Source organism: Astyanax mexicanus, chromosome 5 (genome assembly GCF_023375975.1).
Source record: "Astyanax mexicanus isolate ESR-SI-001 chromosome 5, AstMex3_surface, whole genome shotgun sequence".
Classification (NCBI taxonomy): Eukaryota; Metazoa; Chordata; class Actinopteri; order Characiformes; family Acestrorhamphidae; genus Astyanax; species Astyanax mexicanus.
This window is the reverse complement of record NC_064412.1, coordinates 37,706,287-37,721,732: the sequence shown is the minus strand read 5'-3', so window position 1 is coordinate 37,721,732 and position 15,446 is coordinate 37,706,287. Positions and strand designations below refer to the sequence as shown.

At 38.1% G+C, this 15,446-nt stretch overlaps 1 protein-coding gene across 2 annotated transcripts in view; it reads right to left on the bottom strand.

Annotated features, from left to right (window-relative positions):
• Positions 1-15,446, bottom strand: part of kalrnb (kalirin RhoGEF kinase b) — a 176,322-nt gene that overhangs the window by 46,272 nt on the left and 114,604 nt on the right. Inside the window, exons 32-33 of one of the 2 annotated variants that reach the window (XM_022673454.2) lie at positions 13,941-14,083; positions 12,480-12,582 (exon numbers count right to left, since the gene is read on the bottom strand). In XM_022673454.2, coding sequence (XP_022529175.2) covers positions 12,480-12,582; positions 13,941-14,083 — 246 coding nt within the window. Of the gene's footprint in view, positions 1-7,236; positions 7,467-12,479; positions 12,583-13,940; positions 14,084-15,446 lie in introns of those variants that run through there. The other variant, XM_049479170.1, reaches the window with a different exon arrangement.

The window sequence follows — 15,446 nt, the reverse complement described above, 5'->3', positions numbered from 1 at the left end:
GTAAAATTATAAACTGAACACATACTTTGCGCTGCACAGCGGGGTGGTGTTCTCGGAGATGGAGAACAGGTTTGATGTATTTCCTCCTTTAGCTGTGACTACGGCCACATTGATTACAAGCTTGTTGATTACAAGATTACAAGTCTGTTTTCAGGCTGTTTGAATGAGCGAAATATGATCAGAATTATGTTAATTAACACTAACATAGAAGCATAGAACTATTATTTAATAAAAATGATTTTTAAGAACAGCTAAACACAGTGCGGAGAAGTTCACGTGCGAGAGAGAGAGACAGAGAGAGAGAGAGATTTGCGTGTTCTGATGTGAGCTACTCACAGGTAAAGGTTCTCTTTTATCTCCTCGTGCTCATTTTAGTCCAATTCATAATTCTGCAGTTTCTCAGTGTTTTCTGTCGTATTTTGCGGCTAGCGCGAGCGCTTACAACTAACACCGCGGACCGCGAGGTGCAGCCGCGCTGCCGCTGTTATGCCGAATCCGACTCCCTGCTCAATCCGACTCCCGCTTCGCGGACAGAATCGGCACAACACCTCCCGCTGTAGAACTGCGGGAGTGAAAACAGCGCTTATAAATAAGTTAGTTAAGTTTCACTTTCAGTTTTCGTTATTTGGTTCGTTTTCATTAACAATAATAATTGGTTACTTAGCATTAACATTGTGATTATCACACCAGAGCTTTATTTAAAAATAAAATATATAATTAAAAAACAGATGCCTACATCTCAGACTATTTTCTGGAGCCCAACCCGACCCGGCCCGAGGAATGTGGTGGGAAATCTCGGCCCGAACGGACCCGATTTCGGGTCGGTCCTCGGGTCAGGTCTGGTTCGGGCAGAGAATCTAAGCTCTAGTCTGATGCACTTTCTGCCATTCTCACCGCTGTGTGCTGAGCAGCTGAAGCGGAGCAGAGTTGCGCATGCGCGGGTGACTTTCTCCGCTGGCTTGCGTTTTACCGGTAATAAGCAAACACACACGGTATGATAACCGTGCATTTTAATACCACGGTATACCGTGAAACCGGTTACCGCTGCAACCCTAGTGCCGAGTCAACAGAAACCAATAAACATGATTATTCAGTGATTTTTTTTTGTGTACTTTTTTTGGGGGGGATTATTTAATTAATGTAAATGCATTCATTTGACAGTCCTTGTTATCCCAGCTGGCCACCAATGTCAACAGACCTTAATTTCAGGTTGAATGTAGGTCATGACATCAGATGACAAACATTTTACGTCAGGATAATGTATAGTACTGTTACGTCCCTGCAGGGTACAAGAAAAAAGATGGAGATAATGGTAGTGTATAAATTAAGTAGCTACTCCCATCTCATTTATGCTGAGCTTTTTATCCTGTGTGAAAGTCATTTAAAAAAAAAATACCTCTTGTCCTTAGGTAAAACCTAATCTCACCCAAACAGGGCATATGACATTGTACAAACACACACACACACACACACACATGCACACGCACACTCTGTTCTTCTAAGAGAGTGAATGAGTGAATAAGTAAAGAGCAAGAGGATGGTTTATACAGCTGTGCTTGTTCTTCACTCTATAACCAATCCCTTTTTTCCTGCCCCTCCCTGAAGGGGACCTCTAACCTCTGACACTGAACCAAGCATGCTGACATTGGTCAAATTCATCTGATTTTCGAAGACAAAAAAATAAAATGAAATAAATAAACTGTTCATTATTTTTTTAAACAATTTTTCTGGCAAGTATTACAGCTTGCAAACACTATTCTTTTTCAGGTTGGTGGATTTCTCTCATTGTTTTTTGCTAAATTCGAGTTCTTCTTTATTGCTTTATTGAGATCTATGCAAAATTTTTTGAGGTAACTGTGGATTATTATTATTATTATTATTATTATTGCCACAATATTTCTAATGCCAGGTTTGTGCTAGAGGGGTATAAAGCCTCCAGCATTGAGCTCTGGAGCAGTGGAATTAATGGGTCTAGTAAAAAGACTTCTCTAAACAGTTGAGACAGTTACTCCAACAAAAACAGGAAAAAACTCTTTTTAATACCCTTGGTTTCAGAAGAAACAATAAATCAGCAGGTGTCCCACTACTTGTGTTCAGTCATTAAATAATCTTATTACTCAAGGTTTTGAGCCAATCAGCTGAATTGTGACAAAATCGGATAAGAAGAAAAACCTTATGTATTTAGTAAAAGTAGAAAATACAGTATGTGGGTGTGTCTACTTATTCTGGCACTATGTGTGTGTGTGTGTGTGTGTGTGTGCATGCGTATTTGCACATCTCCAGCTACTAATTAACGCTGAACGTAGCTCTGGAGTGAGGGAGACTTTCTGATTTATCGTGACTACATCCCAGGGGAAGAAGTGAGAGTGGCAGTGGAGGAGAGGAACGAGGGATGAGGACGAGATGAGGAACGCCCTCCTCAGGGGAGCGAGCCGTGCTTCCCTCTCCTGATCCACAACAGCTGTGCAGGAATTCCCGCCATATGGAGCACAAAGCTTTCCACATGGAGAGAATTAGCAAAAGCAGAAAGAGAAAAAAAAACTGCTTCTCACCGTTCAGAACATTACAGGACACAACAGGTCTACACTGCAACCTGGGATTATTATTCATTATTATAAATACGTTAAACTGTCATTATTAAAATTCTATTATTGCATAGCACCCATTTATTCATTTTTGTTTTATATACAAAAACAACTAATTTTACAATTAGCGGTTTCCTGATCTAACACACTACCTTGAACTAAGAAAGGGCTTGGTAATTATCTGATTGGCTGGATCAGAGAAAGGTAAACTCTAAAATGGGATTACCAAGGAGGAGAAGCAATAAAATACAATAGCAGAACAACAAAAGCCTGTAATTGTTGTGATTGTTGCTTTTTCTCATGTAACGTTTAATTTTTAAAATTTATTTTTATTTATTTATTTATTTTTTATTCTAATGTTTTATATTTCCAGTCTTGTTCTTAGTTCTATTATACATTTCATCATTTCTTATCATTCTTTACATTTTACTTTACTTTTACTATTATCTTTTTACTTATTTTAAATGTTTTACTTTTTGTCAATTAGATTTTTATGGTAATTTACAATTTTCAGTTTTACATATATATATATATATATATATATATATATATATATATATTATTTATATATATTAAATGTTGATTTAAAATTAGTACTTCTTTTATTTATTTATTTATTTTTTTTTACTGTTTTATTCCATATTATTTCTAATATATTATAAAATGTTTTCAATCCCTTTGATGTCGAAATGCTCGGCAACATTGTAAATAAATGAGGGTCACCCTAAATGCTTTTCCCGGGTGAAAAGAAAGGATGATTGATTGATTGATTGAAAAGAAGAAATCATAGCAGATTTCAGAGTTTAAACCCTGGCTCAGTATAGACATCTGTGAGCTGATGTACCAGAGCTGGGGCGCTGAACTTTCCTCAGAGAGCACTGGCTGCCTAGTGATGCTGCATCAGTGGCAGTTAGAAGATGTGGTGTCTGGTGGATTCTCATATGCTAGTCTTCACCCTGAATGTGGTTTATACTCTGCAACCAGGGTGTTAACACACACGCAGCTCTGGCCTATTTCTATAGTATTTCTTAGCAACCAGGGTGTTGACACGTGTGGCTTGGGGCAATTTTTAGTTTACACTCAGCAACCAGGGTGTTGGGACATTAGGCTCAGGCCAATTCTAGTATTATACTCGACAAAGGGGGCATTGGCACACGCAACTTGGGCCTATTGTTTTATTGTACTCTGCAACCAGTGCGTTGGCACATGGGGCTCAGGCCAATTTTCTTATTATACTCAGCAAACGGGGCGTTGGCACATGGGGCTCAGGCCAATTTTCATATTATTCTTATCAAGCAGAGAGTTGGCATATGCCTCTTGGGCCAATCCCCACATTATACTCATCAACCAGGGTGTTGGCACATGTGACTCTGGCTTATTCTCATTTTGTACTCTATTTATTTTATTATATATGATATATGTTTCTAATTTTACTCTATTTTCTCCCCAATTCGGAAGGTCAATTACCCCACTCATTTACCTGAGTCGCATGTGCCAACACCCTGGTTGCAGTATTTCTATTATTTAAATTTAATTTATTCCTATTAGAAATGCTTCTTCAAATCCTTCTTTTTTATATTATTCTGCTGGATTTTTGGTTGCTATCTTATCCTAGAGGTTTCGACAAAAAAAACAACTCCAGAATGTTCAGTCTGATGGTGAGATGTGTGCTTGTTTACAGGATTTAACATGTAACATAATAATTCTACGTAATGAAAGTAAAAACTACATGTAACATGTACAGGAATGTAGGAAATGTATAATGTTTGTACACCTAACAGCTAAAATACACATAAAAAGCCACCTACCATACCATAATGACAATCTAGCAACACTATTTTATAGATATGGAACTGCTGAAGATAAATTTTCTCTTTCTTTCATCTGTCTGAGTGTCTGTAATGACAATTAAGTCCACAATGTATTAGAAAACAATGAGTTCTGTTAATAAACTGCTTTAGAGCTCAGTACACTGATCTATATCATTAATTCAGTTACGCCCATTAGCCTCGTTATTTCTGCCGTGCAGTGTGTATTGTGTAAGACTGTATTTTATATAATGTGAGTTTATCTACTGGAAAGGTTCAGCCTCTGCAAATAAATCTGACTGGCCAAACACACTGAACACAGCTCAGCCAGCCACGCCCTCCTGAGCTACAGAGAGAAAACACACTCCAAGAGTGAGCTCATGCTGTGTGTGATTCAAAATACAGACACACACACTTACAACAGTCCTGGTCATGCAGAAATGGAAGTATCTATAAAGACATTAAATAGGGCAGGACCAATTTGAGCTTAAAGATTATCTATAAGAAGCTTAATGAAAGAAATACACTCCCACACTCACACACACACACACACACACTCAAACACACACACACACACACGTGTGTACACACCCACACACCCACCCACAGAGCGAGGAGAGATGGAAATAAGGACTCCTCCCTAAAAACACACTGAAAGTTTGCTACTCTTATTATATCTTCTCCACACACTCAAGTCAAAAAAGGTTCTTCAGCAGATCTTTAATAAAGGCAACAGTTCTAAACAGCACCAGAACAACCCAGAGAACCCTTTAAATGTGTTAATGATTTTTCAGCCCACTGAGGTGCACTGATGTAAAAATTCTGTTGTGAATGAACTATATGTAAGAGAACACTCTAAACAGTAATCAAACAACTGGTTTTGTGACCGTGTCACAACAATGGTTTAATTGAATTAAAAAGGTTTCCCAGCATAGGACCATAGTCAGGCAAAAAAAAAACACTTAAACATTCAAAAGGTTCTTTAGGTAGAATCCATAAGAAACCTTGTTAAAACACTCTTAAAAACAAGAAGCTTTAAACTGTTTGAGTGCTGCTGCTATAATAGAACCACTTTTGATTCCCATAAGAATCATGCTTGTAATTTAGATGTGTGACAAATCATCAAATAAAAAATGTTTTACTTAAACATAAGAAGACAAGAACAGTGTTGTCGCTGTTGAAGAAGTCTTCAAAAAGCCCATTTTTTCAGTAAAAAAAAAAAAAAGATTGTAGATAAGACTCCAAAAAGGGCGTCTTTAACTTAGACCAAATATTAAAAGGTTATAGTTTTTCATTTTAATGAACTTTTTAATCAGACAATGTTCAATTAACGTGCATAGTTCGATTCTGAACTATTATTATTAAAGACCATTAAAGAACCTTAGTATTGGGAGAGAAGTAAATAACAGGACTATGCAGAATAGAACTGTTGGCTTTGCTGAATAAGTTTTCAAGGATTTGACTCCCTTCAGTACATTCTTAGTAAAACATGTTCTAGATTTGCAAATAACCATACATCAACACCTTCTTGCTTTTGGAGGAAAACATTTGTTTTCTTTATTAATTTAATGTTTTTTCTATTTAACAAGCTGTCCAAATAAATAAAAAAGTATAACTGTATTTGTCTCAAAGAGAAATATGGTTATTTATTGGAAAGGTTCATTAATCAGGCAAAGTTCCATGATCTTTAAAGAAAACTGTGGCCTATACTACAGAATGTTTTGGCAGTTACTATCATATGAAAGAACCACTTCATGGTTCTTTGGGTTAGCATAATGTAATACTAAATTGTTTTCTTTTATTGAAGACCCTTCAGAACTTCTCTGAACAGATCTATGCAAAATATAACTTGTTTCTTTCATTCAGAAATTCAAATAAAGTTAAAAAAGTTCTGGAAGAATGAAGAGAAACCACAAAACGAGACAAAATACCCTCTAAGCATTCAAATGGTTCTCCAAGTTATCATGTTTCTATATAGAACTGTTGCCTACACCAAAGAACCATCCGGCAAAGTAACTGGTCATTATTTTTACCACCACTTACTAGGGCTGCAACGATTAGTCAATATGATCGACAATGTTGATTAATTAAATGTCCACTACAAATTTCATTGTCGACTAATCGTTAATTTGTAACAGTAACAGTACCGCATTACACAAAGTGCATTACACAAATGACTCACTCACACAGTTTACACTCAACTTAGTCTGTGTCGCCAGAAGTGCTCAAACTCAACAGATTACATATTTTATTACTAAATATCAGTACTTTCCATGTTTAAACAATTCATCTAGACATTAAAATAGTTTTTAAGTCTTATGTTCAGCTGTTTCTATGGATTTTATAGATGGAGGACATGGCAGAAATAATCGTTGACTAATCTACTAAACGACTAGTCAAAAAAAAAAATCATCATCATCATCAAAAATCATTAGTCGACTACCAAAATAATAATCAGTTGCAGCCCGAACTCGTACATGTTAAAGGTGAGGCGGTGTGACGTTGTCTGTGCATCAACATACAGCGCATTATCAACAGACCTAAACTTGTTTCCTGTCAGATTTCTACAGTATACATTTCTTTAGGAACTTTTGGAAGTTCTTCAATTTGAAACTGTGGAGGAACAACTTAAGGGACTTTGAGGAACCTTCAGAAAATCTTGAGTTGTTTTCAGGAATATTACCTTTAAAAAAAAAAAAAAAGGTTCCCCAAAATACCATAAGTGGTTCCCCCACTGTTTCACACTAAAGAAACTCAAAAAGTTCCTAATATATATTAACATATATGCTTAAGACAGCTTAAGACATCCCAATATACAGCAACTATAAGAAGTTTTTACTTACAGGTCTGGAGCCTTTAGGCTGCCTGAAGTTCATCCACTTGGGCATGATACTGCCAAAATCTCCCATCCAACCAACCAGCCTCAGACTGGCAAAAAATACCCCCCTCCTCTCTGATTGGCTGCTTGGTTTGGTGAAGAGTCTAGCCACACCCCTATCTCAAAGCTGGGGGAAGAAGTCAGTGGGTGGCTGCATGCTACCAGGCCGCTGGCACGCTGAATTCAATTTCCACAACTAAACACAGACTGTACTGAGGTCTAGAGGCTGACGGCAGCCCTGCCCAATTTAGAGAGAGAGAGCGAGAGAAAGAGAGAGACTGGGCTGAGTCCTGTGACTGCAGATTGGGGATGTTACTCAATCACATGAGGTCAAACAAAATATGTGGGTGTGTGCATCTAGTTGGGCAATCAAGTGTAAGTCTATTTGGCTATTTCAGCCAATGGAAGAAGCGTTTTATTACTGACAAGATAAAGAGCTTTAAAATGACTACACATGATCTCTGCTCGGTCATCAATAGAGAACCTACTCCACCATAGAGAGTTCAGATTCCAACACACCTGATTGGAGGTTTTCATTACTTGGATCTGGTGGAACAGGCTACATTCACACAGAAGATAAAAGTGGCTCACATACGGTTTTCTCTCCAAATTAAATTTTTGTTTTAATGTGCCCTATATCAGCCCTATAACACCCCTAAACTGAAACTCATGCACAAAAGAAAGCAACATTTATCACTTGTGACCATGTTCAGACATTTCATTAGAAACAGAGTGATTGTGGCACAAGCCATCTAACATTATTGGAACAGAGACATCAAGCCAAATATTTCCAGCTCTGGGAAAAAATAAGAGATCACTTAAAAATTATGAGTTTCTTTGATTTTACCAAATTGAAAACCTCTGGAATATAATCAAGAGGAAGATGGATGATCACAAGCCATCAAACCAAACTGAACTGCTTGAATTTTTGCACCAGAAGTGGCATAAACTTATCCAAAAGCAGTGTGTAAGACTGGTGGAGGAGAACAAGCCAAGATGCATGAAAACTGTGATTAAAAAACAGGATTATTCCACCAAATATTTTTGTATAATTTTTGAACTCTTAAAAATTTTATGAATAAGAATTTGTTTTGGTCTGAAAGCTCTGCATCTTTTTTTTTTGTTATTTCAGCCATTTCTCATTTTCTGCAAATAAATGCTCTAAATTACAATATTTTTTTCGGAATTTGAAGAAATGTTGTCCGTAGTTTATAGAATAAAACAACAAAATTCATTTTACTCAAACATAAACGTATAAATATCAAAATCAGAGAAACTGAATTTAGAAACTGACGTGGGCTCTTCATATTTTCCAAAACTGTATGTGGTCTTTTACCTCACTGTCTCATCACTAAAACCCTCGCTCACTGCTGTCATCCATTTTCCTTTCTTTAAAAATGCCTTGACGCAAAAGTTGCATGAATTCTGATCTGGCTTTTCAGACTCATTGCCACAAACTGGATATAATCAGATTTCAATACCACATCTTGAAGTGAAAATGTCAGATTTGTCATGTTTTTGCCGTCCACACTGTGACACAACTTTGTGTCATAAGTATATGATGAAATAGTTTGGACATTTGGCTACTTTTGCCTGCTATGTGAATGTGGCCTTACAGTGGCTTGCAAAAGTATTCATACCCCTTGACCTTTTTCACATTTTGTCACCTTATAACCACAAACTTAAATGTATTTTTACTGGGATTTTAAGTGACAGACCAAGTAACTGTATAGTGGAAAGTGGAACAAAACTATACATGGTTTTCAAATTTGAATCAAATAAAAATCTAATAAGTTTGACATGCAAAAGTTGAACAACCAAACAACCAAAGTTTAACTTTTTGGCCTAAATGAAAAGCACTATTTGTGGCGGAAATGTAACACTGCTCATTACCCTAAACACCTCACTAAAACATAATGGTGGCAGCATCACGCTTTGAGGATGCCTTTCTTCAAAATTGCTTTTTGCAGAGACTCTCCATCTAAACTGGTTGAGCTTAAGCTATTTTGCAAGTGGTAAAGAAATACTACTACAAAATACTTGAAGCTGTAATTGCAGCTGTATTGATACAGGGGTTCTGAATACACTTTTTTGTATTTTTAATTGACAAAAATTTTGAGCAGGTATCATTTTCATTCCACTTCACAATTATGTGCTACTTTATGTTGGTCTGTCACCTAAAATCTCAAAAATATACATTTAAGGTGACAAAATGTAAAAAAGTTCAAGAAAATTACATTTACTCATATAATTATGTTATAGGTTGGGCCTTCCTGGGTCACATCAAGTTATGGGTGCCCATGACCCTGTTGCTAATTCACTAGTTGTCCTTTCTTTGTGCACTTTTGGTAGATAGGACTGACCACAGTATACCAGGAACACTCCACAACACCTGCCTGATGTTTTGGAGACCCAGTTATCTAAGCATCACACAGTGTCTCAGATTCCCATTTTCCTGCTCCAAAACATTAACTTCAAGAAATAAAGTTCAACTGCTGCCTTATAATCCCTACAAATCCCAGCCAGGAAACCAAATAATCAATATTATTCACTTTAGCTGTCTGTAGTTCTAATGTTATGGCTGATGTACTGCTATTTACACAAAGGGCATAAATAGAGATGAACTCTTGACTGAAAAAATCATGAGGTTGAGCAGATTCAGTCACTGACCACATGACCTCTGCAGCTACCACAGAGTAGACTGGCACAGAGTGGAGGTAACACACACACACACACACACACACACACTTCCTTGAAGACCCACAAAATATGCAGTGCACAGAAAGAAAAGCACCCACAGAAGCGCCAACTCTCCAGAAAAAATCTGTCATAGTTGGTGTTTTTATTCATCGTGCTATAGAGCTCACACAGCCACCCACACACACACACACACACACTCACTCCAAAACCGAAAACCACACAGACATCTGTGTTCAAGCAGACGCTCAGCATTACAATAACTCCACAGAGACGGTGAGGGAGAGTGACGGCCGGAATAACAGAGGATGGGAAATACTGGTTACTGGTTTGTAATAGAATACCTTTATTACATATAAGTATGTGTAGAACTGCATAGATGAGACTGTGTGTGTTTAACTGATAATGTACTTACATATATAATAAAATAAATTCAATTATAAGTACATCTTATTATGATCAGGCAAAAGTAAAAAAGATAGAAAGAGACAAAATAGATTTAAAGGTCTCATACCATTGTTTTTTCATTCATTTCAAAATGTCTAATTATAGTCTCTAGTATGAATGAATGCCATGTGAGTTGGCTTTTGTCAAAAAAAAAAGTGCTCCAGTGATCTGGTATAACAGTGTTTTAGTCCAGTGGAGGAGTGACGGGTGGTCGATAGGATTTCGGCTCTTGCTCATGAACATTCATACACGCAAACATATCGCCTCTGATTGGCTAACAGCACTGCGACACCAGAAACGTTTTCAAATAAAGACATTTTTACACTAATAACAGTCATTGCAATGTCATATGTTACTTTACAACATGTATAATGCCCTGATAGGTGCAGTTCAGCCACTGACCTAGTCTTAGAGTCTCTGTAAAATGCCAACTCCACTGGAGATCCTATGTAAACCTACACATTATAGTTAGTCCAGGTCCACAAAGTAAAAATCCACCCCGCCCAGGCAGTTGCAACAAACCCCGGGTGGATTTTATTTTAACTAGTGTAAACAGAACTGTTCTAAACATACACCTACCTATCTCAATTGTACTGGTACTGCACTGGTAATGTGTTACATAGACAAATTCTAACCATTTGTTTGCTTAGCTCTAAATTACTAGGCAAAGCATATAACACTGATGTGTTATTTGCACAAATAATAGAGGAATGCTGGCCCTGTTAGCTCCTGTCTGACGAGACAGTGTCATTGCCTGGCTTCAGCACAGCCTGTTGGCGGTCCCGAGCCAAGGTAGGCGAGGCCATGAATTTACGGGTTGACGTAGACACGGTGCTTTTCCTAACTGACTCGTTTCTCTGAATATTTTCTTTTACTAGCTCCTGCAGACAATGGAGGTTGAGGAACAGTTTCATGTGCAGCATCATATACAACTCAGAGAGGCCTATTGTATTTTACAAAGAACCAGAAAAAGTGTATTTTAGTGGAAGGAGACTTTTAAAAAGTCCCTTTAAAATCACAAATGTAAATGTATTTTATTGAGATTTGAATTGATAAACGAAACACAAAGTAGCACATGATTGTGACTGGACCAAAAATGATACATGGTTTTCAAAATTTTATTTAAATCTCTACCTCCAGCCTAGTTATATCACGTGATCACAGTGAAAATAGCTCTACAGTGAAATAAGCACACTTTGTTGCTGCAGGCAGGTAATGCAATTTGAGTTTTCTTTTAATCACAATGTTTTTGCAGTTCTTTTTAATATGTTTTATTGAGAAAAAAAAAAAAAATTCTTACAGCCATACTCAAAACTGACCTGTTGGGTCTGGGCACTGAGTGAGACGGAGGAGGAGAAGATGGAAGGAAGGCAGAAGACCATAAAGAGAGGTGAAGAAAGAGGAAGGAGCAACTGTGATTCATGCTGTCCACAGAAAACAGTGGCACGACTTACGCAGAGCCAGGGGACGAATATGAACCCTCACAATAACCCCGACCATTATACCGACCACTAAACACACACTGCCTCAAACTCAACATGAAACGAATATGCTCCGTCTGGAATTCCGACCCGAGGCGTAATAAATGCTTATTTTAAAAACTGCGAGACCAATCAGAGAGAAGAAAAGGCTCAGTGTTGTAAATGCAGCGTCTCTGTGGACAGAACTAAAGCATGAACCCTTTGAGGAGCTCAGAATGTGAGAAAGACTCTCTTAGATTTAGGGTTTGGATTATACTGTAGACACACCCTGTCAGCATGTACACTACTGAACTCTTCTCTCACACACACACACACACGTTCCCAAACACACTCTACCATGACAGAACAACAGGTCAGACTTTCCACAGAGAGACCCTGGATCCCTGGATACACACACACACAAACACACAGACGCACACGCACCCACACACACCCAGACACTTCCTCTTCTCTCCCACACATAGCCCTGCTGACAGAAACACTCAGTTATGCAGTTCTAATAAATACACTAAGAACAGTAATGACAGAGACAGCGCAGCGCCTGATTGGATGTGTGGTGTGTGTATGAAGACTGTAGTCATACCTTGTCGCTGTCCACCGTGTTTTGAGATGTTCGTGATGCGATGGAGATGGTGTCCGGTTGGCTGCTGGCATCTCCCTGACTGTCTGCATCCTCAGTGGTTTCCCTGAACAATGAGCAAAATGAGGGTTACATAAAGAATTTACTATTCAAAAGTCTAAAATCATTTGTAATATCGCTCATTTCTAGTTATTTGTTTTATTTTAAGTAAAATAAAAATAGTAAGAGTTTTGCGATAAAGACAATAAAGTAAACAAAATAAAAGTAAAGTTGTAATGTTTTTCTCTGCTGGCCTCCATGGAGACTGCACATGCACCGAGCATGTACTTCAATGTGCTGAGGCTACGCTCCACTCTTCACCTGAGGACCATCAAGATGAGACACAGCTGCAGCTCTGATAATGATGACTGATGATGACCTTTTTGAAGCAGCTCTGTCTATTTTTTTACGTTGTATTAAATAGAGCCCAGATCCGTTTCTGAATGTTGTCTCATGTAAATATTTTAAGGTTAAAATGTTGATCAACATAAATTTCCTAAATTGTATTTCAACAGTTTGCTCTAGCAATCATACCATTATTAGGAATGTAAAACATTTAATTTAAACATTTAAATTGTTACACCAGTTGAAACTGACCTAGAACAATTTGTGCATAATAGGTTTGAAACTAAAGAAAATTTTAAAAAACTTAAGTAAATAAAAAAAAAATAGAAAGAAAACTAAAAAACTAAGTAACTCTGCCAAAGTGTCTCTTTAAAGTCATTTTTCTGGTACCAAGCCCAATAAAAAAGGGGTTGAACGTAGAATAGCAGTTCCTGCTAACTGCTACTCTTATGCTAACATTTACCAACATGGCAAAAAACTGATTTATGTAATTTACGTAAAAACGATTTATACAAAGCATTAAAGTCATGAAGTTATTTTGAGAAGTGACTGCCTATTTCAGAGGTAACAGAAGTTCATTGTCAGAGTTAATTTGTAGTTCTAACATATTTAGGGTGTTTTTTTACTCATTTTTTTCTTTCCCACAACATTATTCCTTCACAGCTTTAAAAACATGTATTATGCAAATTAGGCCATGAAATCATTTAGCGTCTTTTAACGACTTTTAGGACAGATTTATCTGGGAGGGTAAATGGTGCTCTCTCCCCACATCACTCCAGAGGGTGATGTCTCCAGCACAAGGTGTCTGTGAGCTGAAGTACAGGAAACGAGTCTCTGCGCTTTCTTCCAAACGTGCTGTGATGCTTATCAGCAATGCTGCAGCAACAGCAGTTTAAAAAGAGGCGGTGGCTGACTTCACATGTGTCGAAGAAGGCATGTGCTAGTCTTCATGTGCTAGTTAGGGCATCATTAGTGATGGGGGAGTCCTAATGAGTGGGTTGGGCATTTGCCCGTGTAAATTGGGAAAAAAATAGAGCTAAAATAATTTTTTAAGTGTTGTATAAGTATTGTATATTTTACCTCTTGCTGATGCTGCGCTGCCTGGCCGGGGTTTTGGGCAGGTGGATGGGCTCCTTTAATGCCCCCTTTAAGTGCACTGTCCTCTCCTGGATCACCTCCCGGATGTTCCGGATCCACTCTTGCTTTACCTCCATACTGGATGCCTGCAGAAGTGTGCAATAGAGAGTGCATGAGAAGAGTAAACAAAACTGCTAAAAATATTCAAGAACACCAATTTGAGGAAACCTTATTCACTACTTGAAGGCCTACAGCAGATTATTGTGGTGCAAGTCCATTTGCGGTTGGGTGCCAGTGCCTGCCTTCCCTGGATCAAAGCATTATTGCTGTGTGAATCCACCAGTATTTGACACAATCCTCCTAAATCCTTTGTTTTTTCCTATCTAATGTCTTTCCCATATATTGATGCCCTGACCCTTCTGATTTGTCCCGGTTCTGCCTGGCTTGGATCTTCACTACTCTCTGCTCCTGCTATAATTCTGCCCTGCTCTAGAACCCTGCATCAATTAATTTATGCCACACTGCACAGCTGTGCATATGAATTAACCTGCATGAACTATAGATTAACACATTATTCATAACCGGTCTTCAAATTAGCCACAGCTTCTTTATCTCACTTTTCATTGTCCATTCATTTGAGATGTTTTGCTATTTGTTGTGCTATCTGGTTTCGACCAGATAAAAACAGTTATCTTTTCTTTTTTTTCCTTGTCCTCATGTTGTGACAACACTCACTGTAAAAAGCTCTTAAACAAAAAATCTGAATTTTGAATTCTTAAAATATATATATATATATATGTGTCTCGTGTCTGGGCTGGAGTAGCATTAGCATTAGTCGCTAATCACTATTTCCCCTTTCAGCGGTGATTATTATCAGTCTGTACCAGAGACTGTAAAAAAAGATGGACGCCGCATCGCCGTTCCCATTCATTCAATGAAAATGAAGCCAAAATCTTCCTCCATGTTGGTGATCCTGACACCCGATTCTGCGCAGTAGAGACCAGAGGAGGGAGAAAGACTGTGGATAGCAACCTACTAATTGAATAACCCCGCCCCTGAGGGCTGCCTCGCGGTCACAGGCTGCAGAGCGGAGCGGAGCAGAGCTGACGGTCTGTTATTGGTCCCGCCCATAACCAGCCCTTTTACAATAACCACACCTTTTTAAATAGAGCTGAATAACGTTTTAAAAACCGAATTCTGTGGGGATATAAAAAAATTGACAATATAAGCAGAGGTTACACCAGCTGTTGCATTTAAATAAAGGGGTAGAATTACAGTATATTAGAAAAAACGTGATTGAAAGTTGTCTGTTTTGCCATTGAATCCTATGGGGATGGGTGGGGTTACACAGCTTTCTGAAACCGAACAGCAGGGGGCGCCCGACCTGTGGTGGCTTCACTTTTAGAGACGATGCTCTGTCCAGCTATATACAGTCTATGGTCTGTACCCTGCTGCTAACCCCGGCTAGCACTGCTGGACCAGCATTAGCATTACCCGCTAACGGTTAGC